The sequence below is a fragment of the Peromyscus maniculatus genome, chromosome 2 (assembly GCF_049852395.1).
Source record: "Peromyscus maniculatus bairdii isolate BWxNUB_F1_BW_parent chromosome 2, HU_Pman_BW_mat_3.1, whole genome shotgun sequence".
Taxonomy (NCBI): domain Eukaryota; kingdom Metazoa; phylum Chordata; class Mammalia; order Rodentia; family Cricetidae; genus Peromyscus; species Peromyscus maniculatus.
In genome coordinates, this window is record NC_134853.1 from 104462336 (window position 1) to 104489259 (window position 26924).

At 44.4% G+C, this 26924-nt stretch overlaps 1 protein-coding gene across 17 annotated transcripts in view; it reads left to right on the top strand.

The window, feature by feature from the left end:
* Ccdc171 (coiled-coil domain containing 171) overlaps window positions 1–26924 on the top strand; it is a 342210-nt gene that overhangs the window by 69793 nt on the left and 245493 nt on the right. For all 17 annotated transcript variants that reach the window (XR_013049178.1, XR_013049179.1, XM_015994935.3 and 14 more), the window contains one exon: window positions 11639–11777. Coding sequence is in view for 11 of the 17 variants with exons in the window: in XM_015994935.3 (XP_015850421.2) it covers window positions 11639–11777 (139 nt within the window). In the remaining 6 variants the exon portion in view is untranslated. The remainder of the gene's footprint in view (window positions 1–11638; window positions 11778–26924) is intronic.

Consider the following 26924-nt stretch of genomic DNA (forward strand, 5'->3'; position numbering starts at 1 on the left):
AGCCGCTTTCCTCTTTGGTTAACTGCTTCCTCGTCCCCAGCAGGCTGTGCCAGCAGGGCCACAGCCACACGAGACAGGGAAGTGGAGGCTTGCAGGCCACTCTCATTTACTGGGCCTTGGGATTGCATGCTTTAGTAGTACTGCCCTAAAAATTAGCCTGGACCCTGGGCTGCAGTAGGAAATTGTTACCATGTTGTTAGCCTCAGAGCCCTGGCACCCCTACCAAGCTAGGTCTAATCACCCATCCACAGTAGGCCATTTAAAGAGACAATAATAGTAAAGGCCAGAGAAAGGGTTTATTTAATATGGCCTCATTGGGCAGGAGAAAGGGGTCCATTAACTCCCCAGCCCATCTTTAGGGTCCTGAGGGTTAGGTTTAAATAGAGGGCAAGGAGTATTTATAACTAAGTAATCCTGGTCAACATGTGGTCCTGCCCATGACTCCAGTCTTTTCTGTCAGATAGTCTGACAAGTTGTCAACGTTAAGTGAAATTGCTTTCTGAGAGATTGGTTTCTGCTTTGGCTAGCATCAGGCTTCAGCCTTTTCCTTATAGGATGAGATTCTTGGAGGAATTCTGATTCCTTGAGGTTTATTATCTTAACAGTCTGTAGTCAAAGGAAGGGTCATAACTGAACTATGTCTTTAAACAATTTTTAAGGTTTATTTATTCTATTTTATGTTGTATGAGTGTTTTGCATATATGTATGTCAACACATGTATTCTTGGTATCCACAGAAGTCAGAAGAGGACATTGGGTTTCCAGGAACTGGAGTTACAGGGGGTTATGAGCTACCATGTGGGTGCTGGGAACTGAACCTGGTCCTGTGCAATAACAATGAATGATTTTAACCACTGAGCTGTGGACAGATTTTTCTTTGGGCTGCTAGCTCACAAAAAAATGACACAGAAATTTATTAATTATGAAAGTTTGGTCTATAGGTTAGGCTTGTTCCACTAGCTCTTATAACTTAAATTAACCCATTTTTATTCATCTACGTGTTACCACATGACTTGTGGTTTTTACATTTCTTCCTGCATGTCTTGCTCCCTCTGCATCTGGCTGGCAACTCTTTCTTTCTTCTTCCCAGAGCTCTCTGTCCCCAGAAGTCCTATCTAACCTCTTCCTGCCTAGCTAATGGCCATTCAGCTTTTTTTTTTTTTTGGTTTTTCGAGACAGGGTTTCTCTGTGTAGCTTTGCGCCTTTCCTGGAGCTCACTTGGTAGCCCAGGCTGGCCTCGAACTCACAGAGATCCGCCTGGCTCTGCCTCCCGAGTGCTGGGATTAAAGGCGTGCGCCACCAACGCCCGGCTCAGCTTTTTTAAAAACCAATCGCAGTGACACATCTTCACACAGTGTAGAGGAGTATTCCACAACATTTCCCCTTTCTTGTCTAAATAAAAAGGGAAGGTTTTAACTCTAACATAATAAAACTATAAACAGTAAGGACAATTATCAGGTAAGAATTACATTCACAATGTCCAGTCCATTTATATTTGGAATATTTGGAGAAAATACTCTATTTTCTATCTTATCTTGGTGAATTCAAAGTTTTATACCAAAACATTTTTCATCATAACTTGTATTACCATCTTAAAACTATCTTTTTAAACCTCAAAAAATTTTCTTAAACAATTTAAATTTTATGTCTCTCAACCTTATACATTTTATATCTTTTGTGAGTTTCTTTTTTGAGTTTGGTAACAAAGAAAACTATAACTATCTCATCTTCAACTCCATCAGAGACTGCAGAGGATATAATGTTACCTGAGTAAACAGGAAGTGCAGAGCAAGTAACTTCCAAAACTAAGAAATGACAGAGGCATTTGGTTGCCTGGATCAAGGTTCCTCTGTAACATTGGGGCATCCATCTTTGGCCTATGGGCCCAGAATATCTGACAGATGTTTTTGTAAAGCAGGAATTTTTGAAGAACTGGCATATCTTGTCTTGGCAAAGCTCAGCAGTCACTTTCTTTTGTGTCTTGATTGTCCAGTTTGGACAGCATAGTATTAGCAGTTGAGGCAAGGGCAGTTTCTTGTCCAAATGGCTAGCTTTGCTACATTAAAAGCAAACTTCATATGGAGGTTCTTCAATGTCCATCATCTTTTTTTGAGGTAAATTGGTACTGTAAATTTCACTGTCAATGAAAAGCCTTATGTTATTAAAAATTTTTAAATGTTATATTCTGTAGGTCTTTGAAGTGTTTGAAGATCACCTATCTATCTAAAATATATGTTTGACCTTGAAAACATACCTAACATGACTATAAGTTTGATTGTTATAGATGACTATTAACCTGTATTTCTTTGTTATCCTAAATAGCTTTCAAAGTCTAAAATTTTACATTACATATCTAAATGAGCTTCATAGGTACAATACGTTAAACAAGAGTAGAAACATATATACAGTATAACAAAAATAACCTTAAATTTGTATCAATGTACAAAAATCCATACTAATGTAAAATATTTGAGACTAGTGGTTGTTCAAAAGTAGACTCAACAATCCACCTTTTATCTCATCATTTCTATACTATAGTTTTGTTTTTCCCTTCAGAAAGAGATCCCAGAGTGTAACCTCCTTTGTTTAGCTTTCTCCATGACTATGACCAGTAACAATTTGTAACCAACCCCCTAAATGATGACAAACATTCATAACCCATGGAACAACTAAAAATCATCTACCCCACTTCTTTTTTTAATGTTTTTATAGGTATGTAAATTTTGTCTATATTATTAGAACTTCCTCACAAGGCAGTTTACAATAATTCTTTTGTTGCCATGAATGGCTAAGCTAGTATTTTAATCTAATCCTGTTACCTGCTTTCCTTTTCATATGTATGTGATAGGAAGTTTATGATCATGAGTTGTTTCTGCATGATTTCTTTTTATTTATTTATTTATTTATTTATTTATTTATTTATTTAAATTTTTTTTTCTGGAGCTGAGGCCCTAACCCAGGGCCTCTACCACTGAGCTAAATCCCCAACCCTGATTTCTTTCTTTTTTTATTTAAATTTCTTTTCATTTCACATACCAACCTCAGTTCCCCTTCCCTCCCTTTCTCCTGCTCCTGCCTCCCCTTCACCCCCATTCACTCCTCAGAGGGTTTAAGGACTCCCTTGGGGAGTCAACAAAGTCTGACATACCAAGTTGCAGGAGGACCATGCCCCCTGCCCTTGTATCAAGGCTGAGCAAGGTATCCTACCATAGGGAATGGGCTCCTGAAAGTCAGTTCATGCACCCAGGATAAGTCCTGGTCCCACTGCCAGGGGCCCCACAAACAGATCAAGCCACACAACTGTCACCCACATTCAGAGGGCCTAGTTGGGTCCCATGCAGGTCCCCCAGCTGTGAGTCCAGAGTCCATGAGCTCCCCTCACTAGCTCAGGTCAGCTGCCTCTGTGGTTTTCCCCATTATATGATCCTTCCTCCCTCTCTTCATCTGAATTCCAGGAGCTTAGCCTGTTGCTTGGCTGTGTACCTCTGCATCTGCTTCCTTCAGTTACCAGATGTAGATTCTATGATGACAGTTAGGGTATTTACTAATCTGATTGCAGGGGAAGGCCAGTTCAAACATCCTCTCCACTATTGCTAGGAGTCTTAGCTGGGGTCATCCTTGTGGATTCCTGGGAATTTCCCTAACACCAGGTTTCTCCCTAACCCATAATGACTCCCTCTGTCAAGCTATCTCTTTCATTGCTCTCCCTCTCTGTCCCTTCCCCAACTTGGCCATCTTGATCCCTCATGTTCCATCCCCCATCCTCTTCCTTCTTCCCTCCCTCCCATTTTACCCAGGAGATCTTAACTATTTCCCATTCCTGGGGTGCTCCATGCGTGTCCTTCTTAGGGCCCTCCTTTTTACCTAGCTTCTCTGGGGTTGTAGATTGTAGCCTGGTTATCCTTTGCTTTGCATCTAATATCCACTTATGAGTGAGAACATATTGTGTTTGTCTTTCTGGGTCTGCTCCCCCACCTCTTGGGAGTGTGGATGTTGTGTTCTCTAGACTGCTTCCTGTTGTCTGTGGGTAACAGCACCTTTATGGAACCTGAGAAAATTGAGATAATGGTCAAGTCCTGGGAAAACTAGCCAAAACTATCCATAGCATTTGTTGTTCAGTCTCTGTGCAATGGGAAAGCACAAGACTTAGTTGTAGTCCTAGGTAGAATAGTCTGTGAGGCTGGACCATCTCAGTCAGCAGCCTTGAAGCTGTTCTGGTTGTAGAACTCTGAGGAAACTTCAGCAGAGGTACTCTGAGAGGCTGGATCACCTGGGCTACCTGTTTATTGGTGTCTTGTCCCCTTGTTCTGAAAACACACAAATTTTTAAAGGTAACATACATATATGTATTAATACAAGTATGGAATGTGCAGTGTGTACAAGTCAGTTAAAGATGATTTTTTGATCTGTTTGAGCAGGTAAAAGGCATCTGTCATAAGTCTATTTGGACTGCATAACCAAACTATAATGTAAATCTCTATTCATGTCATATGAAAGCATGGCATGTAATAATAAGTTATGAGGACTCTGTAGCTAACAAAATTTATCACGTCTCATCTTGTCTCCGAGCTGTTCCCATGCTGACAGATCAGCTTATGTGTCATCTGTCCTATAGTCTTCGTTGGCTTTCTCTCCCTTGTCTGTAACCAAGATCCTCAGGAGGCCTCCCCTGGTCAAGTGTGATCTCTATTAACCTAGAAGGAAACAAAAGCACAGCCTCTTCTCCAAGGCAACACATTTTCCATTCTGAAGCCAAGACATCTCTAAAGTATGTAGGCTGCTTTAATTCAGCAGTCCCTTGCATAATCCAGTGTCTCTTAGCATTCAAAAAACTCAAAATTAACAAAGCACTGTATAAGGTCCAAACTCCCTGTGTTACAGTATTTCCCACCCTTATGTGGCTTTTAAAAAAATTTCTCTATTTTATTATTTTTAAACTATTTATTTTTATGACTGTATCCTTTTTCTTCTTTTTCTTAAGCCTATACATATTGTTAAACACAGTGTAATGTGCTTAGAGGTTTTATTTTTCCCATCTGAACCTGCTTTACCGTGTATCTGCAACCTTTTCTATCTGCATGAACAAAACCTTCAATAGCCACAAAGCTTAGCTGGCTACTCACACCTGCAGGCAGTGGCCAGGAATCTGTACCGAGGCCTGCATGAGGGACTGAAGGACTAGGTAGCCACGTTTGTGTCTGTTTTTGTGTATTTTGAACCTTTAAAAAAGCTTTTTCAGGTCTTATGTGGAAATACATGCCCCCATGTAGGACACCATGTGTAGATTGATTTTTCTTTGGGCCACTAGCTCACAAAAAATGACACAGAGACTTATTAATTATATAAATTCAGCCTATAGCTTGGCTTGTCCCACTAGCTCTTATAACTTAAATTAACCATTTCTATTTCATTTACATGTTGCCACGTGACTCATAGCTTTTACGTCTCCTCCCGCATGTCTTCTCCCTCTGCACCTGACTGGCGACTCCTCCTTTCTTCTTCCCAGAGCTCTCTGTCCCCAGAAGTCCTGCCTAACCTCTTCCTGCCTAGCTAATGGCCATTCAGCTCTTTATTAAACTGACCACAGTGAGACATCTTCACTCAGTGTAACATTGGAATAGTGGAATAGTCCACAACACCGAGCCATCTCCCCAGCCTCTGAACTGTGTACTTAGAATATCTTCATTTCTGCTGAGAGCGTATACAGAGAAGGAGAGAGTAGGATTTGATAAAGGGGTTGGGAAAACAAAGGAGGAGGAACAAGAGACTTTCTGATGAACCCAGAATAGTGAGTTCTTTTGATGACGTTTCCATGCATGTGTATCATTGTACTTTCCTCAGATCCATCTCCTTCTATAGCCCTCCTCTGTCTTCTTTCATAATGGCCCCTTCCTCCTCTCGATAGTCTCTTGTTTTCATGTTGTTGGGTGTTTGAGTGTGTGTCCGTAGGTACCACACATGTGTATTTATTTATGTCTATATTTAAATCTGTCTCCCACAGGTAAGTGTAAATGGCTTTCTTGTTCCTACTGTTCTTTCCTGTGAGTGAAATATTTTATGAGTGTTTTGCCTCATGTTTGTATGTACGTGCCCTGTGTTCTCAGAGCTGGAAGAGGGTGTGGACCGGAGTTGGAGACAGTTCTGAGCTGCCATGAGAGTGCTGGGAGTTGAACTTGGGTCTTCTGCAAGAGCAGCCAGTGGTCTTCAATGCTGAGCCATCTCTCCAGCCCCTGGACCACACTTGTAGTTTATAGTTCTGAGAATAAGGAATTTTAGGGTAGGATGTGAAGCCCTGATGGAGCAATAGCTAATAATGAAGCTATAGAGTAAATGGTACCAGGATATTTTCAGTGGTTGAGTTGTTTTTATTTAGAAAATAAAGGAGAAGCCAAACCCTTGTTGGCCGAATCAGCCTGGCCACCTGATCTGGTTCTGAAGTGTCAGGGCAGTGTCCTCATAGTTGTGAAAAGTGGTCACATGACAGATCACAGTGAGCAGGGCATAGTGGCTGACAGGTGTTGGTAAGGAGATGGTGTGGTGGTCAGAGAGTTCCTGGCAGGACAAGATGAGCTCCAGGCCCAGAGCCCCCATGCTTAAGGCTGCCCAGATGGAGCCCAGGAGTGCAAGTCCCCAAGGCCATCTCAGTATACATGGTCGCCCTTCACCTCACATCTTCACTGTCCCTGGATAAGGCTGTTAAAGTTGTTTCTTGCCATGATTTCACTGGGTGGCAGCAAAAGATGTGTCTGAAGAATCTGCATTTCAGAATCAAGAGTTCTAACTCACAGTTTCTTAAAAGTGAATGTACCTGTATGAAATTGTTTTAGGTGGAATATACCATATTTCTATTACTCTATTTTTTCAGCTATAAAATTTCTTTACATTTAAAAACTTGTAGGAGAAGCTTTTCAATGATTTTGGATTAGAGCGTTTTCAAATATAGTTTGATCTTAGTTAGTTATATAATTGATTGTTGGGCAGTAGTAGGGAAAAGCTGGTGGTGAGCCTCCAATCCGTCTACATTGAAATATAAGTTAGAATGGCTCTAAAGATAGGACACTGAATGGACTACAGATAAATTTTATTCCTTCTGTTCCTCAATAATTAAGAGCTTTTTTATTTTTCTAAATATATTTCTGAATAAAAACAGTGTTATGATTTAGTGGCACCATTATTTACATTCTTGCTAAAATATAGCCGGAAGAGATATTACTTGTTGTCAAAAACGCATGCTATGCTATTGACAAACTATTAGATGAACTTCAAACAATCAGACTCCATTAAGGAAGCGTCCTGGCTCTAGGCTTCCTGCTCTTCTCTCCTTCCCCAGCTCTCTGCTCTGTAAGTCCCGCCTCTCCGAGGATCGACCCAGGAGCTCCCTGACCTGTCTTTCTTTACACATTCCTCTTGCTTGTGGCCATTAGAGGTGCAGGAGCCGCCTTCTTTATATCACATTGCTAACAGTAGGGCATCGCTCCTCATTTTAGTGATCAATTTTTAGTGATCAATTTTAAGATTTATTATTTTTATTTTATATGTGTGGGTGTTTTGCCTGCATGCGTGTCTCTGTACCATGTGCACATAGTGTCTACGGAGGCTAGAAGAGATGTCAGGTCTTGTGGAACTAGAGGTCTAGGTGGTTGACAGCTCCTATGCAGGTGCCGGGAACTGAACCCGGGTCCTCTACAAGAGCAACAAGTGCTCTTAACTGTGGAGCCGTCTCTCCAGCACCAACCCTAGGTTTTGAATTTTTAAAATGGCACAAATGACTCGTAAATTTAACTTTGTATTTATTGGATAATAGTTATTTTTGACTAAAATACTGATTTTTATCAAGTTAACACCTGTACATAGTTTAAAGGGTAAAACAGTACTGCCCAGATCATGAGGAACAGCAACTGATGCCTTTGCCTTTGCCTCCCGGCTTCTTTTATGGATGGCAATTGCTTAATTTTTACTGCTATTGCTTTGATGTTAATTTTATGTTTTAGTTTTAAAAAGATTGTATTTTATTGTAAAAAGATTATATTTTAAGTGTGTGTGTGTGTGTGTGTGTGTGTGTGTGTGTGTGTGTGTATGAGAGAGAGGAGAGAGGACAGAGAGAGGGGGAGAGAAAGGGAGGGAGAGGAAGAAAACAGGTGAGGAATGTGGATGGAGGCCAGAAGCTGATGTTGGATCCCGGAGGCTGCACTTGGGGGCAGTTTGGAGTCACCCAGTGTGGGTGCTGGGAATGGAGCTCATTGTCTTGCAAGCACTCTTCATTCTGAGCCATCTCTCCAGGCCTCAGATTATAAATTACATGCATGTTCTGCCATGCTCTTTAGATATTGTGAAGTAGCCTCTACTGATTGATCTCTGCTGTCTGCTCCCCTCACACAATGTCTCCCTGTTCCTTCCCGCTTCTTTTTCTCCCAGAGTGATACTCTGAGTTCAGCATCCTTTTTCCCTACACCACTTTTTGATCACTTATCTTTATTTTCCTTTATAGCAATCTTACTGTATGTTTTGTTTTCTATTGTTGCCATACGCTTTGCCCATGTTCTCTCCAGATGCCTAGACTAATCCTTGCTTTATAAAGTAGCACTGAGAGCTGCGGAGTCGACAAACGAGAAAGCAGTCCTTGTTACCTCTTGCGTGGGATTAGCTTGGGACTCAATAACTCTTCCTTTTTTTCCTTTTGAGATGGGATTTCTCTGTCCTGGAACTCACTCTGTAGACCAGACTGGCCTTGAACTCAGAGACCTGCCTGCCTCTGCCTCCTGAGCGTTGGGATTAAAGGTGTGCGCCACCATGCCCGGCTGCCTGGCTATTTTTATTTTATTTTATTTTTCTTTATTAAGAAATTTTCTACTCATTCCTCATGCTATCCACAGACCCCCCTCCTCCCTCCTCCCACCCCCAGCCCTCTTTCCCAAGCCACCCTGCATCCCCACCTCCCCCAAATCGAGGTCTCCCATGGGGAGTCAGCAGAGCCCAGCACACCCGCCTGGCTATTTTTAATTTAACTTAATTGTTTTGTTTTTATTGGTGTGAGTCTGTGTCTGTGTGAGTGGATACCGTGTGTGTGTGTATGCCTGTGCAGGCCAGAAGAGGGTGTCAGAGAGGTACAGATGGTTATGAGCCTCCTGATGTCAGGACCTCTGGGACCAGACTGAAGAGTAGCGAGCGCTCTCCACACTGAGCCATCTCTCCAGCCCCTAGGTATTCTTAAAGTCTAGTAGACCTGAAATTCTGTCATACTGTGTTTTTTCTAAGGGGCCTTTCTGTCTCCGTCTGGCTTTTTGGATTTCCTGTGTGTACTCATGTTGGGACCTATCTTTAACATCCTGCTTGGAATTCCTCTGGCTTCTTCCATTGTGAGCCCCTTGACTTCTTATCTCTTGTCCCTTGTCATGGGTTTGCTGCACCCTAAAGTAGCCTCTTGGAGAACTTGGAGACCAGGGAGAATTTGCAGGCACATTCTGAAAACGACTTTTGGTCTTCCTGTCTTTTCATAGGTCAGCTGGCTATTCAGTCAGTGCAAGTGGTGGGCAAGTGTGAAGTCATTTGATCTTTCTGTTTGTGGTCTGTGGTTTCCTCTGGAAACGCAGTGTTTACATCTGAAATCAGAGGCAAATGGCCTTTTACTGTATGTGTTTATAGAGACTCACTGTGTAATACATGATGAAATAATAATATGGGTGACTTTTGTACTCTATGGACGCTTCTCTCTTGATCCAGCATTCCGAACTCTCAAGACGTCAGGCCTGTTGTGAGTTGCTTCAGCCTGGAACCTTGACCATTTATATATTGGGATTCTTGGATTGATTTTCCGATTTACATACCTTTTCTTTACTTTGATCCATTTTCATTATTTTGTTCTACTTTCCAAGAGATTTACATGGTATAAATGTAGTATCTAATTCTTCTATACACATTTATTAGTTTTAAATAATTTACTTGGAATATCTTTGGTTCAAAAGACAAATGTACAAGACTTGTTTGTGTTGTACCCTGAGGAAGAAAATGTCTGTTCAGCGTATGGGCAAGTGCCATTGGAAAATTAGTTTCTTATTTTTCCTTTAGCCTGAGTGCAGTACTGCCTTGGTCACAGAATCACTCTAGTCCCCCGTGTTACAGCTGAAGACAGAAGAAATGGGTCTGTTGCAGCTGCTAGGAAGATCTCAGGCCAAAATAGTGACATCAGTTGAATTGATGTCATTCACATGCATGGGAATTTTTTAGGTGCAATGCTTATGAGCTGCCTTTCATCGTATGTCCACGTGAGAATATACACAGCTACGTGTGATAGCTCTCTCACATAATCTCAGCCCTGGGGAGGCTGAACAGGAGGATCACTGAGTCTGAGCCAGCATAGTAGATTACAAAAAGAGTTCCAGGCCAATAGGAGCTACATGGTGAGACTCTATCCAATAACCAAAACCAAAATGAAACCATTGTAAACACAGTTTAATATCAGCCCGAACTACATTTAAATAATAAAGCACTTTTTTTTTGTAAAGAAATTTATTTGTCCTTATCAGAACACAGTCTAAGAATGGAGTCATGTGATAATTCTGAGTGTTTGTGAGAAAACTCCAAGGAAACAAGACAAGAGTCTTGACCTCTGTTTCTTCAGAACACAGAATTGTTCTTGGAATGTGTTTTTGTGTTCCTCCCAGGTGTGTGGTAGGAGTGAGTTTCCTTCAGCTGTTGCTATTCATGTGCCTCTACGGAAATATGTTTTTGTCATGTGCAGCTTGTCCTTGTGTTGTATACTTTATTTGGTGATTCTTCTTAACTCTCAGGGCATAAATTGTCTGATGCTCTGAATAAAGTTGGCTATTGCATGAGGCTTTTGTCTGCCTCATTTTTAGGCCCTGCTCTCCCAGGCTCACAGCTCCAACTAGAGCAGTAAACATGTCTTCAAAATAAATGAACATTTTGATTTTTTTTTCCTTTTGAGTTTTCCATATGCCAAATCAGTTCTATTCGTAGGGATAAAAACATTTGCTTCATTTTTGTTGTATGTTAATAACTTATCACTGACTTCAAAATAATTTTCTTGGGGGCTAAGGACATGGCTCAGTCAGTAAGATCACATACTCAGTAATCTTGAGAGGCTAAGTTTGAATCCTTATCACCCACGTGGGAAGGCAGGCATGGCCAGCCAGCCAAAAACAATAAGCTTTGGGTCAGTAAGGAGACCACTTGATATCCTGCTGTTGCTTCTGTGGTTGTGTGTGTGTGTATGCATGTGTGCATGCATAGGTGTGTTCACTTGCACACTCATGAGCATGCAACATGCATACTCACTCACAGCCCCCCAGACTTTTATCAGTCTTGAGGCAGTCTCTGAACTGACTGAATTAGACGGGTAGATTTTGTTCATCAAAGTAATGGTGAGACCCCGTCAATACTATCCCAGTCTCTTTTGCATATTAACTTGGACACAGTCCAGATATCTACTGTCAAAGGAGAAGTGTTATTCCCTTAAAATATTTCATTCAAGAATGCACCATAAACCTTTTAATTTAAAAAAAGGAGAAATGGGCATTAAGAAGGCTTTTGGCACGTAAACATGATGTATAGAACATCACTTACTTGTGTGAAGGAGAAGTACATTTGAAAAACCTGCTCTGACATTTTTAACTTTTCAGATTAGAAAGAGAGTATTTCTCCAAAAACAAGAAACTAAGTGAAGAGATCGACGAACAGAAGAAAGTAATTATAGATCTTTCAAAGAGACTCCAATATAATGAAAAAAGTTACAGTGAGTTACAAGAGGAACTTGTAATGGTAAGGATAAAGATAAAAACCCTATGGCAATGACTTTATTGGGCCATATTTGATGTGTAGCAAGTTTTCCCCTACCATGTATCGTGAGATAATAGTATGAAAGTAATTTTAGTGACATTGTTAAAGGTTTCAAACTGGAAGTACCAATTACATAAAATATATACATAACTCTCTAACTTGGAGAGGTTGGGAAAACCCAAATGGATTAATGATTCTCAATTATAGAATATTTTAAAATGTATTTAAGGGTTATTATTTTTCTTTTTTTACTTTAAGTACATAGAATGATTTTACCTAGGTGGAAGATAATCAGGATTTATAAGCAATAGATCTAATAATTTTAGTGATATAATTTTCTAGTCATTTTATACATAAATATTAATTATATAAATACCTAACCAAATTGACTATTGTGAATAAGCTAGCCATCACACAATTTTTCCTAAAATATTGATATGTTCTTATGAACCGCCCTTTGTTTGAAAAGTACCAGCATCTCCCTGTTGCATTAGAATACGCCCAGCTTCTTGTCATGTATCTAGGACTCTTCATTTTGAGTTTGGGTTAACTGTTCTGGCTGCCTTTCCTTTCATCTGTCAGAAATCGGACTCTTTAACACGTCTTTTCATACTTTTACTTTTACGATTAGGTTGTAAATGCTCTTTGTTGTCGCTGTATGCCTATCCATCCTGTAACGTTTGGGGAAGCTCATTGGGGAGGAAGATGTGGTTTGTAGTGACACTGTCCTTCCTCACGCCTGTGTCATCATGCACACTTCCTCACACCTGTCATCATGCACACTTCCTCACACCTGTGTCATCATGCACACTTCCTCACGCCTGTGTCATCATGCACACTTCCTCACGCCTGTGTCATCATGCACACTTCCTCACGCCTGTGTCATCATGCACACTTCCTCACACCTGTCATAATGCACACTTCCTCACGCCTGTGTCATCATGCACACTTCCTCACACCTGTCATCATGCACACTTCCTCACACCTGTCATCATGTACACTTCCTCACGCCTGTGTCATCATGCACACTTCCTCACACCTGTGTCATCATGCACACTTCCTCACACCTGTGTCATCATGCACACTTCCTCACACCTGTGTCATCATGCACACTCCCTCACACCTGTGTCATCATGCACACTTCCTCACACCTGTGTCATCATGCACACTTCCTCACACCTGTGTCATCGTGCACACTTCCTCACGACTGTGTCATCATGCACACTTCCTCACACCTGTGTCATCATGCACACTTCCTCATACCTGTGTCATCACGCACACTTTCTCACGCCTGTGTCATCATGCACACTTCCCTAGCCTGTGTCACCATGCACACTTCCTCACGCCTGTGTCACCGTACACACTTCCTCACGTCTGTGTCATCACGCACACTTCCTCACGCCTGTGTCATCACACACACTCCCTCACACCTGTGTCATCATGCACACTCCCTCACGCCTGTGTCATCATGCACGCTCCCTCAGACCTGTGTCATCATGCACACTCCCTCACGCCTGTGTCATCATGCACACTTCCTCACACCTGTGTCATCATGCACACTTCCTCACACCTGTGTCATCATGCACACTTCCTCACACCTGTATCATCATGCACACTTCCCTAGCCTGTGTCATCGTGCACACTTCCTCATGCCTGTGTCATCATGCACGCTCCCTTACACCTGTGTCATCATGCACACTCCCTCACGCCTGTGTCATCATGCACACTCCCTCACGCCTGTGTCATCATGCACACTTCCTCACACCTGTGTCATCGTGCACACTTCCTCACACCTGTGTCATCATGCACACTTCCTCACGCCTGTGTCATCATGCACACTTCCTCACGCCTGTCATCATGCACACTTCCTCACACCTGTCATCATGCACACTTCCTCACACCTGTCATCATGCACACTTCCTCACACCTGTGTCATCATGCACACTTCCTCACACCTGTCATCATGCACACTTCCTCACACCTGTGTCATCATGCACACTTCCTCACACCTGTCATCATGCACACTCCCTCACACCTGTGTCATCATGCACACTTCCTCACATCTGTGTCATCGTGCACACTTCCTCAAACCTGTGTCATCATGCACACTTCCTCACACCTGTGTCATCATGCACACTCCCTCACGCCTGTGTCATCATGCACACTTCCTCACACCTGTGTCATCATGCACACTTCCTCACGCCTGTGTCATCATGCACACTTCCTCACGCCTGTGTCATCATGCACACTTCCTCACACCTGTGTCATCGTGCATACTTCCTCACACCTGTGTCATCATGCACACTTCCTCACACCTGTGTCATCATGCACACTCCCTCACGCCTGTGTCATCATGCACACTTCCTCACGCCTGTGTCATCATGCACACATCCTCACACCTGTCATCATGCACACTCCCTCACGCCTGTATCATCATGCACACTTCCTCACACCTGTGTCATCATGCACACTTCCTCACACCTGTATCATCATGCACACTTCCCTAGCCTGTGTCATCATGCACACTTCCTCATGCCTGTGTCATCATGCACGCTCCCTTACACCTGTGTCATCATGCACACTCCCTCACGCCTGTGTCATCATGCACACTCCCTCACGCCTGTGTCATCATGCACACTTCCTCACACCTGTGTCATCATGCACACTTCCTCACACCTGTGTCATCATGCACACTTCCTCACACCTGTGTCATCGTGCACACTTCCTCACACCTGTGTCATCATGCACACTTCCTCACACCTGTGTCATCATGCACACTTCCTCACGCCTGTGTCATCGTGCACACTTCCTCACACCTGTCATCATGCACACTCCCTCACGCCTGTGTCATCATGCACACTTCCTCACACCTGTGTCATCGTGCACACTTCCTCACACCTGTGTCATCATGCACACTTCCTCACGCCTGTGTCATCATGCACACTTCCTCACGCCTGTCATCATGCATACTTCCTCACACCTGTGTCATCATGCACACTTCCTCACACCTGTGTCATCACGCACACTTTCTCACACCTGTGTCATCATGCACAATTCCCTAGCCTGTGTCACCATGCACACTTCCTCACGCCTGTGTCATCACGCACACGTCCTCACGCCTGTGTCATCATGCACACTTCCTCACGCCTGTGTCATCGTGCACACTTCCTCACGCCTGTGTCATCATGCACACTTCCTCACACCTGTCATCATGCACACTTCCTCACACCTGTCATCATGCACACTTCCTCACACCTGTGTCATCATGCACACTTCCTCACACCTGTCATCATGCACACTTCCTCACACCTGTGTCATCATGCACACTTCCTCACACCTGTCATCATGCACACTCCCTCACACCTGTGTCATCATGCACACTTCCTCACACCTGTGTCATCGTGCACACTTCCTCACACCTATGTCATCATGCACACTTCCTCACACCTGTGTCATCATGCACACTCCCTCACGCCTGTGTCATCATGCACACTTCCTCACACCTGTGTCATCATGCACACTTCCTCACGCCTGTGTCATCGTGCACACTTCCTCACGCCTGTGTCATCACGCACACTTCCTCACACCTGTGTCATCATGCACACTTCCTCACACCTGTGTCATCGTGCATACTTCCTCACACCTGTGTCATCATGCACACTTCCTCACACCTGTGTCATCATGCACACTTCCTCACACCTGTGTCATCATGCACACTCCCTCACGCCTGTGTCATCATGCACACTTCCTCACGCCTGTGTCATCATGCACACTTCCTCACACCTGTCATCATGCACACTCCCTCACGCCTGTGTCATCATGCACACTTCCTCACGCCTGTGTCATCATGCACACTTCCTCACACCTGTGTCATCGTGCATACTTCCTCACACCTGTGTCATCATGCACACTTCCTTACACCTGTCATCATGCACACTTCCTCACGCCTGTGTCATCGTGCACACTTCCTCACACCTGTGTCATCATGCACACTTCCTCACACCTGTATCATCATGCACACTTCCCTAGCCTGTGTCATCATGCACACTTCCTCATGCCTGTGTCATCATGCACGCTCCCTTACACCTGTGTCATCATGCACACTTCCTCACACCTGTGTCATCATGCACACTCCCTCACGCCTGTGTCATCATGCACACTCCCTCACGCCTGTGTCATCATGCACACTTCCTCACACCTGTGTCATCGTGCACACTTCCTCACACCTGTGTCATCGTGCACACTTCCTCACGCCTGTGTCATCATGCACACTTCCTCACGCCTGTCATCATGCACACTTCCTCATGCCTGTGTCATCATGCACACTTCCTCACACCTGTGTCATCACGCACACTTTCTCACACCTGTGTCATCATGCACAATTCCCTAGCCTGTGTCACCATGCACACTTCCTCACGCCTGTGTCATCACGCACACGTCCTCACGCCTGTGTCATCATGCACACTTCCTCACGCCTGTGTCATCGTGCACACTTCCTCACGCCTGTGTCATCATGCACACTTCCTCACACCTGTGTCATCGTGCACACTTCCCTAGCCTGTGTCATCGTGCACACTTCCTCACGCCTGTGTCATCATGCACACTCCCTCACGCCTGTGTCATCATGCACACTCCCTCACGCCTGTGTCATCATGCACACTTCCTCACGCCTGTGTCATCATGCACACTTCCTCATGCCTGTGTCATCATGCACACTTCCTCACACCTGTGTCATAGTGCACACTTCCTCACACCTGTGTCATCATGCACACTTCCTCACACCTGTGTCATCATGCACACTTCCTCATACCTGTGTTATCACGCACACTTTCTCAAGCCTGTGTCATCATGCACACTTCCCTAGCCTGTGTCACCATGCACACTTCCTCACGCCTGTGTCATCGTACACACTTCCTCACGTCTGTGTAATCACGCACACTTCCTCACGCCTGTGTCATCATGCACACTCCCTCACAGCTGTGTCATCATGCACACTTCCTCATGCCTGTGTCATCATGCACGCTCCCTCATGCCTGTGTCATCATGCACGCTCCCTCACGCCTGTGTCATCATGCACACTTCCTCACACCTGTGTCATCATGCACACTTCCTCACACCTGTGTCATCATGCACACTTCCTCACACCTGTATCATCATGCACACTTCCCTAGCCTGTGTCATCATGCACACTTCCTCATGCCTGTGTCATCATGCACACTTCCTCACACCTGTGTCATCATGCACACTTCCTCACACCTGTATCATCATGCACACTTCCCTAGCCTGTGTCATCATGCATACTTCCTCCAGCCTGTGTCATCATGCACGCTCCCTTACACCTGTGTCATCATGCACACTCCCTCACGCCTGTGTCATCATGCACACTCCCTCACGCCTGTGTCATCATGCACACTTCCTCACACCTGTGTCATCGTGCACACTTCCTCACACCTGTGTCATCATGCACACTTCCTCACGCCTGTGTCATCATGCACACTTCCTCACGCCTGTCATCATGCATACTTCCTCACACCTGTGTCATCATGCACACTTCCTCACACCTGTCATCATGCACACTTCCTTACACCTGTGTCATCATGCACACTTCCTCACACCTGTCATCATGCACACTTCCTCACGCCTGTGTCATCATGCATACTTCCTCACACCTGTGTCATCATGCACACTTCCTCACACCTGTGTCATCACGCACACTTTCTCACACCTGTGTCATCATGCACACTTCCCTAGCCTGTGTCACCATGCACACTTCCTCACGCCTGTGTCATCACGCACACTTCCTCACACCTGTCATCATGCACACTTCCTCACGCCTATGTCATCATGCACACTTCCTCACACCTGTCATCATGCACACTCCCTCACGCCTGTGTCATCATGCACACTTCCTCATACCTGTGTCATCATGCACACTCCCTCACGCCTGTGTCATCATCCACACTTCCTCACGCCTGTGTCATCATGCACACTCCCTCACGCCTGTGTCATCATGCACACTTCCCTAGCCTGTGTCATCATGCACACTTCCTCACACCTGTGTCATCATGCACACTTCCTCACACCTGTGTCATCACGCACACTTCCTCACGCCTGTGTCATCATGCACACTTCCTCACGCCTGTGTCATCATGCACACTTCCTCACGCCTCTGTCATCATGCACACTTTCTCACACCTGTGTCATCGTGCATACTTCCTCACACCTGTGTCATCATGCACACTTCCTCACACCTGTGTCATCATGCACACTCCCTCACGCCTGTGTCATCATGCACACTTCCTCACACCTGTGTCATCATGCACACTTCCTCACGCCTGTGTCATCATGCACACTTCCTCACGCCTGTGTCATCGTGCATACTTCCTCACACCTGTGTCATCGTGCACACTTCCTCACACCTGTCATCGTGCACACTTCCTCACACCTGTGTCATCATGCACACTCCCTCACGCCTGTGTCATCATGCACACTTCCTCACACCTGTGTCATCATGCACACTTCCTCACACCTGTGTCATCATGCACACTCCCTCACACCTGTGTCATCATGCACACTCCCTCACGCCTGTGTCATCATGCACACTTCCTCACGCCTGTGTCATCATGCACACTTCCTCACACCTGTCATCATGCACACTCCCTCACGCCTGTGTCATCATGCACACTTCCTCATGCCTGTGTCATCATGCACACTTCCTCATACCTGTGTCATCGTGCATACTTCCTCACACCTGTGTCATCATGCACACTTCCTTACACCTGTCATCATGCACACTTCCTCACGCCTGTGTCATCTTGCACACTTCCTCACACCTGTCATCATGCACACTTCCTCACGCCTGTGTCATCGTGCACACTTCCTCACACCTGTGTCGTCATGCACACTTCCTCACACCTGTATCATCATGCACACTTCCCTAGCCTGTGTCATCATGCACACTTCCTCATGCCTGTGTCATCATGCACGCTCCCTTACACCTGTGTCATCATGCACACTCCCTCACGCCTGTGTCATCATGCACACTTCCTCATGCCTGTGTCATCATGCACACTTCCTCACACCTGTGTCATCATGCACACTTCCTCACACCTGTGTCATCATGCACACTTCCTCACGCCTGTGTCATCATGCAAACTTCCTCACGCCTGTCATCATGCATACTTCCTCACACCTGTGTCATCATGCACACTTCCTCACACCTGTCATCATGCACACTTCCTCACACCTGTGTCATCATGCACACTTCCTCACACCTGTCATCATGCACACTTCCTCACGCCTGTGTCATCATGCACACTTCCTCACACCTGTGTCATCATGCACACTTCCTCACACCTGTGTCATCACGCACACTCACTCACACCTGTGTCATCATGCACACTTCCCTAGCCTGTGTCACCATGCACACTTCCTCACGCCTGTGTCATCACGCACACGTCCTCACGCCTGTGTCATCATGCACACTTCCTCACGCCTGTGTCATCGTGCACACTTCCTCACGCCTGTGTCATCATGCACACTTCCTCACACCTGTCATCATGCACACTTCCTCACGCCTATGTCATCATGCACACTTCCTCACACCTGTCATCATGCACACTCCCTCACGCCTGTGTCATCATGCACACTTCCTCACACCTGTGTCATCATGCACACTCCCTCACGCCTGTGTCATCATGCACACTTCCTCACACCTGTGTCATCATGCACACTTCCTCACACCTGTGTCATCGTGCACACTTCCTCACGCCTGTGTCATCATGCACACTTCCTCACACCTGTGTCATCGTGCACACTTCCTCACACCTGTCATCATGCACACTTCCTCACGCCTGTGTCATCATGTACACTTCTTCACGCCTGTGTCATCGTGCACACTTCCTCGCGCTTGTGTCATCATGCACACTTCCTCACACCTGTATCATCATGCACACTTCCCTAGCCTGTGTCATCTTGCACACTTCCTCACACCTGTGTCATCATGCACACTTCCTCACACCTGTGTCATCGTGCACACTTGCCTAGCCTGTGTCATCATGCACACTTCCTCACGCCTGTGTCATCATGCACACTTCCTCACGCCTGTGTCATCGTGCACACTTCCTCACACCTGTGTCATCATGCACACTCACTCACACCTGTGTCATCATGCACACTCCCTCACGCCTTTGTCATCATGCACACTTCCTCACGCCTGTGTCATCATGCACACTTCCTCACACCTGTCATCATGCACACTTCCTCACGCCTGTGTCATCATGCACACTCCCTCACGCCTGTATCATCATGCACACTTCCTCACGCCTGTGTCATCATGCACACTTCCTCATGCCTGTGTCATCATGCACACTTCCCCACACCTGTGTCATCATGCACACTTCCTCACGCCTGTGTCATCATGCACACTTCCTCACACCTGTGTCATCGTGCATACTTCCTCACACCTGTGTCATCGTGCACACTTCCTCACACCTGTCATCATGCACACTTCCTCACGCCTGTGTCATCATGTACACTTCTTCACGCCTGTGTCATCGTGCACACTTCCTCGCGCTTGTGTCATCATGCACACTTCCTCACACCTGTATCATCATGCACACTTCCCTAGCCTGTGTCATCTTGCACACTTCCTCACACCTGTGTCATCATGCACACTTCCTCACACCTGTGTCATCGTGCACACTTGCCTAGCCTGTGTCATCATGCACACTTCCTCACGCCTGTGTCATCATGCACACTTCCTCACGCCTGTGTCATCGTGCACACTTCCTCACACCTGTGTCATCATGCACACTCACTCACACCTGTGTCATCATGCACACTCCCTCACGCCTTTGTCATCATGCACACTTCCTCACGCCTGTGTCATCATGCACACTTCCTCACACCTGTCATCATGCACACTTCCTCACGCCTGTGTCATCATGCACACTCCCTCACGCCTGTATCATCATGCACACTTCCTCACGCCTGTGTCATCATGCACACTTCCTCATGCCTGTGTCATCATGCACACTTCTTCAGAGTCTTGGCTTCTTCCCTTTCAGTTTTGTCCCAAAGCTCTTAGAAATATCATCCTGAGGAGAAGGAATATTTTTCTTTCCCAAAAAGGTAATACAAGGGTTATATTAAGAATCAGTGGCCAGCTGGGCGGTGGTGGCGCACGCCTTTAATCCCAGCACTCTGGAGGCAGAGCCAGACAGATCTCTGTGAGTTCAAGGCCAGCCTGGGCTACAGAGCGAGTTCCAGAACAGGCTCCAAAGCTACACAGAGAAACCCTGTCTTGAAAAACAAAAACAAAACAAAACAAAAAAAGTGGCCAAATCAGTGCTTCCAAGAAGAAAGGTAATTATAGAATTAAATTTAAACTCTTTAGTATTTAAATTTTTATTTTGGGATTTAAAAAAACTTATTTGTGGGTATGAGTTTTGGTCTGAATGTATGCTTGTGTACCACATGCATGCAGTGTCTAAGGAGGACAGAAGAGGGTGTTGGGTCCCCTGGAACTGAACTATACACAGTTGTGAGCCATCACATGAGTGCTAGGAATTGAACCCAGGATCTCTAGAAGAGCAGTCAGTGCTCTCAATCTCTGACCCATTTTTCTAGGTCTTCTTCAATATTTTCAAATATTACTGCATTATATCTTGTCCCTATTCGTCATAAGATGGTTAGTATGCTCAGATTCAAGGGCAAGTCCTGTTTGCTGTGTGGATCATTTGTTATCTGAATATGGATTTGCAAAGTAAAAACCTTCCTATTTAGTGTACTTGCTTAGTACATTCACTGATATTTGTAACACGGATGCCATAGACTGGTCTGTGTTTCCCCCCACAGTTTATATTTTAACTTGTGCATTCTAGGCAAGCACTCAAACACTGAGCAGTGTTGTGCATGTCCTGGTTCTTAACTCTTAGTTCAAAGGGATGAATCGGTGGAGAAAATACCCTAGGGTGGTTTAGCTGATTGCTGGATTTGGTCTGCTTGCTTACTAAACATTGTTCTCAGTAGTTTGGAAAGTGGGTCAGAGTGTAAGAGTGCAGAGTTCAGACGTTATCACTGCTGTAAGTTGCACAGTTTCTCTTAGTCCTAGCCTAGAGCTCTAATAAGTAGATTGAAAAAGCAAGACTAACTTAATTGACCACAGAGTTTATGAGTGTTTTGTGATCAGAAACTTGACTTGATTGCAGTAGAGTTTTTATTTTGACTTTTACATGTCGATGGATAGTCTAAACTAAGGCAAGCTGCAATTCACCAGAAACTTTGGTTTGCTTGACATTCTTTCTATTGAACATGATTGAACTTTTGGTAAGGGTGCTAAAAATTGTAGACTAATTGTTTCTTTAAAGCTTGATAGGTCACCAAAGGCATTTGCAGAACTAATGAGATGTTTTCAAAATTATTGGGTTGCAACCTAAGTGATGTTCAGTTTATGTGTCCAGCTAATAATGTTTTCTATTTCTTTTATCTCTCAAATTCTTTGTATCTTATATTTTAAGATACAAAGATATTGTTATATTTTAAGATACAAAGATATTGTTATTTAAGCTAGCACACAGTGACAGGGTTTCTAAGTTATGTTTTTCTGTTGCTGTAATTAAATACTCTAACAAATGTGACTTCAGGGAGAAAGGGTTTATTTTGACTCACAGTGGAAGGCTAAAGTCCTTGATGACGAGGGAATCATGGCAGAGGGGCGTGAGGGAGTTGGTCACATTTCATCTGTAGTCCAGAAGCAGAGTGATGATTGCCTGGGCAAGTTCACTTCCTCTGTTTTACACAGTGCAGGATCCAAGCCCAGGGAATGATGTACCATAGTGGGTGGGTTGTTGGCTAGCTCTAATTCCTGGTAGTTATGTCCAGAGGCTCTTCTTATCAAGGGGACAATTGAGATTACCATCATAGTTTCATTTTAGCATTTTTATATGCATATATCATTTTGTCTTTTTCTTGCATGTCTTATTTTTTTCATCTCTCTGCTTTTTTCCTTTCCTATTACCTTCCTTTTTCACTTTTAATTGTTGGTGTTTGTTTCTGCAGTCCTGAGGCTGGAAACCTGAGTCTCTTGCATGGTAGGCGAGAGCTGTATCACCGAGTTTATATCCCAGCCCGGAGGCCTTTTGTGTTTTCTGGGTTTTTTTTTTTTGTTTTTTTAAGTTTCCTTTTATTTATCATTACTGTTGTGTGTGCAGGATGTGTATGTGGGTGTGTGTGGAGGTCAGAGGCCAGCTTTTGGAAGTTGGTTCTCTCTTCTGGGAACTGCAGCAGCAGGTGTGTTAACCTGCTGATTCATTGTGCTGACCCTGTTTGGAATTACTGTTATTTCCTTACCTGACTGTATTAGGAAATTTAAATATTATTTAGTGAAAAATTATTGAAAGAAAATAGTATTGCTAGTGGAATACTTTTCTTTCTATAAAGTTATTAACTTATTGCTTTTCCTAAATTTTATTGTCATGTTTCTTTGATTTTCATATTTCTCTCTCATTGCCTTTTAGTCATCTTGATACTTTGATAATAAGGAAAAAGACAGAAAGTTGAAAACTAATGGGTTAATGAATTTTCTTTCAATTATTTATTTTTATTTTTTAAGATTTATTTATTTATTATGTATACATGTCCTGCCTGCATGTATGCCTGCACACCAGAAGAGGGTACCAGATCTCATTGTAGATGGTTGTGAACCACCATGTGGTAGCTGGGAATTGAACTCAGGACCTTTGGGCGAGCAGCCTGTGCAATTAACCTCTGAGCCGTCTCTCTAGCCCCCTTATTTGTTTTTCTTAAGGAAACTGATTTTCACAGTTGAACGTGCACACATGTGTGTACCGTACATTCTGGTTACTCTCCCCCCACGCTTTCACGTTTTCCTCCCATTGTCATTGACCCCATTCTCCCTAAAACGTCCTTTCCGAAGTCCTTTCCATGGCTTTTGTTTAGTTGTGTGACCCACCCAGTTTAACCAGGGCTGTCCACATGAGCGTGAGTGTGGAACCAACCATCCTTTGGAACAGGAGCCCAGAAGTGGCTACACAACTTGAAAGACAGTTTCTCTCTCTCTTGCAGCATTTCTAAGTAGCCAGTAGTTCCTCGGGGAGGACTAGGGCTCCAGGAACCCCTCCTCCATCTGTGTGACGGATGGTTGACAGGCCTAGCAGTCCATGTGCAGGTAACTGCACTTGCTCTGAGTCCATGATTGCAAGGGCCATGTCATGCCTCCAGGACAGCATTTCATAGCTCTTCTGTCCACCACCCAGCTGTCCTTTCTTTCTGCTCCCCTTTTCTCTACCATTCTCTGAGCCATAGAGTAGGTGAGGCGAATATCCTATTTGGGTTGGACACTTAGCAGTCCCTTGTTCTTGGCATTTTGACCAGACTTTGTGTTTACAGCCTTCCATTGCAATAGGAAACTCCCTGACCACAGCCGAGAACAAAACACAGGTATTCAGAAGATTGTTTGACACCCTGTCAGTTTACTAACACAACAGCAGTGGGTTCTCCTCAGGACCTATGCTTTCCCAGAAATGAATTTTTGACCAGGTTTATGGAAGCAGGCATGAATTCTCTCCTCTGAATTGGACCTCAAATCCAATCAGAAGACAGCTGGCCAACTCTTATCCCAGTAAATCTTAACTATCAGCTTGACACAATCTAGATGTCCCTGAGAAGGGAGTGTATCAGTAGAAGGATTGCCCTGATTAGACGGACCTGTGGGCCTACCTGTTGGGGTTGTCTTGGTTGTTAATTGATGTAGGAAGTCCCAGTCTGTTGTGGGTGACACTGTTCCCTGGGAAGGTGTTGTTGGGCTGTATAAGAAAGATACCTCGGGATGAGTCGGGATGAGTAAGCTGCCAGCAAGCAGCACTCCTCCTGGTTTCTGCTTAAGTTCCTGCCCCGACTTCCCTCAATGATGGACAGTAACTAGTAATCTGAAGTAAACCCTTCCCTCTCCTCTAGTGCTTCGGCTCAGAGTATTTCATGACAGCTCCAGAAATGGAGCTAGGACACTCCCATAAACCAAGCACCATTGTACCAGTGGGCACAGCTTCCCTGACAGGCCGATACCGAAGCCCTCAAGAGCCGCAGCTGGGTAAAACTGCTGACGAGCAGACTTCTCTATAGCCTGCACTCACCTTCTGGAACTGTGTCTAAAAGCCAGCAGGGAGGAAGCTTCCAGTTTAGTTCTGTATTGATTTTTCTGTGTCCTACAACCAATTCGTGTGGTGTCTTTAGCATCAGGGTATTCCTGTCTAGTTCTGTGGGTGAACAAGAGCAATTGCAATAGCCTGTACTGTTTTGGGGGCCTCTGGGGCTGTCCTGACCAACAACTAATAGGGAGGTATCCACACCTGCCACTGGGGTTTTCATTTCATCACTCATGGCTTGTGGGATTGCATTGTCCATCCATGTAGGGCACATATGTTTGTGTTTTCTCTGTTTCTTGTTATGATAAAATATACGAATATAAAATTAACCTTTTTAGCCTTTTGTAATGCAAAGTTAACTAAATAGTTTTACGTACTCATTTATTGATTTTTGTTCTCAACAAACCAAGGCAAGGCGTTTAGTAACACAGGCCATATTGGCGAATTCTGGTTTCATTGTCTGAGTTCAGTAAGGTGGAAGGGTAACCAATCCTGACATCAGCCTCAGGCCTCTACACGTACAGGGGCCCACACCTACACAGGTGTGCACATACACATGCAGAAATGCACACACACGCAAAGCACCCCAAAATAGGAGAAGAAAACAAAAATAAAAATATCAGAGTAAAAGTTTACAGCCACAAAATAGAAATTTTGTAGTGTTATGTCTTAAAACTCTGATTTATGCTTTGAATTAATACTTTTTTTTTTTTTTTTTTTTTTTTTGGTTTTTCGAGACAGGGTTTCTCTGTGTAGCTGTGCCTTTCCTGCAACTTACTTGGTAGTCCAGGCTGGCCTCGAACTCACAGAGATCTCCTGATTCTGCCTCCCGAGTGCTGGGATTAAAGGCGTGCGTGAATTAATACTTTTTCATATGAAGAGAACTTGACTCATGAAGAAACTTTTACCTCTTCCTTTTTTGGTTTATTCATTTTGGGAACAAAACTGTTTTCACGGTCCTGTGTAATCATTGTTTCTTACATTTGTTTTAAGCACAGGCGTTTTGGTATTTGCTAGGGGACAGAGGGGCAGCATAGAGCACTCATGGCAGCTCTCTCTTCATGCCGACAGCGTGTTTCTAGTTCAGGTCCTCTTCAGGACCATTGTTCAAGCCCTGGTCTCAATTTTCTCTGCTGCATTGGAAGAGAAAGATTAAAAGCACTTTTCCTCATTAGTTTTCTAGTGAAGCCATGATGATATTAATAAGACACCAGGGCTTCTGCAGTCTTGAGATGGAAGTAACACTGTGTAACCTGGCACAGTGTACACTAAGGCTCAGGTCTAAAAGAGATTTAAGATGACCTAGTACAGGATACACAAAGTGCTAGCAAACACCCGCAAAGTGATGACTCCTCTCTTTCAAGACGTATAATATAAATATAGAACATCATTTTGGAAAAGTCCAATCTGGGCAAAGGCCTTTTTTTTTTTTGAGTCAGGGCCTCACTATGTAGTTCTGGCTGGCCTGGAGTCACTAAATAGACCAGGATGGCCTCAAAGTTGCAGAGATCTGCCAGCCTCTCAAGTGCTGGGCTCAAAGCTGTGCACCCCTTGTCTAGCCTTTTTTTTTTTTTTTTTTTTTTTAGTTTTTAAAACTTTATTTAACAGATATAAACCCAGGTGAGTTTAATTACAGTGAAATTCTTTTTTTTTTTAGTTTAGTTTTTTCTTTCTTCCCTTTTTTTTTTTTTTTTTTGGTTTTTTTTTTTTGAGACAGGGTTTCTCTGTGTAGCTTTGCGCCTTTCCTGGAACTCACTTGGTAGCCCAGGCTGGCCTCGAACTCACAGAGATCCGCCTGGCTCTGCCTCCCGAGTGCTGGGATTAAAGGCGTGCGCCACCACCGCCCGGCTTTCTTCCCTTTTTTAATTTAAAAGTTCTTAAAAGTTCTTTTTTGTTTTACATATCAACCACAGTTCCCCCTCTCTCCCTTCCTCCTGCCCCCCACCTCTTCCTTCACTCCACC